Genomic DNA, 750 nt, shown 5'->3' with positions numbered 1-750 from the left:
GCGTCAGCATCCAGTGAGTGTCCTCCATTCCCGCTCCACCACAATGTCCCCACTGGTCTAGTGGATTGACCCAGGACCTGGAAGGGTGATTGGAGAAACTTAAGGCCAAGGGACACCTTGACCCCTTGGACAGGAATTACTGCCATGACCATTGCATCGATAGGGAGATGCAGCCCAGAGAGGAGCAGGGACTTTCTGGAGTCCCTATCAGGGTGTGGCAGGGTAAAGTCCAGGGCACACACAGGACTCCAGCCTGCTGGCCCTGCCTGCCAGGCCAGCCTGAGCATCTGGTGGCTCCCCCAGCACCTGGCTTATGCCCCCTCAGGTACCTGGAGGCTGTGAGGAGGCTGAAGGTGGAGGGCCACCGGTTCCCCAGAACCATCCACATGACCTTTGTGCCTGGTAGGAGTGGTTCAGATACCTCTGGGAAAGGGGAGGGTGGAGATGGGGTAGCCTCCTCATCTCATGGCCCTGCTGCTTTTACAGATGAGGAGGTTGGGGGTCACCAAGGCATGGAGCTGTTCGTGCAGCGGCCTGAGTTCCAAGCCCTGAGGGCAGGATTTGCCCTGGATGAGGGTGAGCAGGTTGGCAAGCCGACGAGCAGCCAGGCAGGGAGTAGGAGGCTGCTAGTGGGGACTGGGCGGCTCCACCCTCTGAACCCCGTTTCCCTCCTCAGGCATAGCCAACCCCACTGATGCCTTCACTGTCTTTTATAGTGAGCGGAGTCCCTGGTGTAAGTATGAGCTTGGA

General features: G+C 59.2%; 1 protein-coding gene across 1 annotated transcript; it reads left to right on the top strand.

Moving 5' to 3' along the window:
• Nucleotides 1–5: 5 nt before the first annotated feature.
• LOC108525587 (aminoacylase-1-like) lies at nucleotides 6–747 on the top strand (the record flags this gene model as incomplete). Its single annotated transcript, XM_017866512.1, has 4 exons — nucleotides 6–13; nucleotides 326–402; nucleotides 487–576; nucleotides 677–747. Coding segments are annotated over 4 exons (246 nt in total), but the record flags the coding sequence as incomplete, so codon positions are not given.
• Between the last annotated feature and the right edge of the window lie 3 nt (nucleotides 748–750).

Source organism: Rhinopithecus bieti, unplaced genomic scaffold (assembly GCF_001698545.2).
Source record: "Rhinopithecus bieti isolate Rb0 unplaced genomic scaffold, ASM169854v2 scaffold_73683, whole genome shotgun sequence".
Classification (NCBI taxonomy): Eukaryota; Metazoa; Chordata; class Mammalia; order Primates; family Cercopithecidae; genus Rhinopithecus; species Rhinopithecus bieti.
This window is presented reverse-complemented; position numbering and strand designations above follow the sequence as displayed.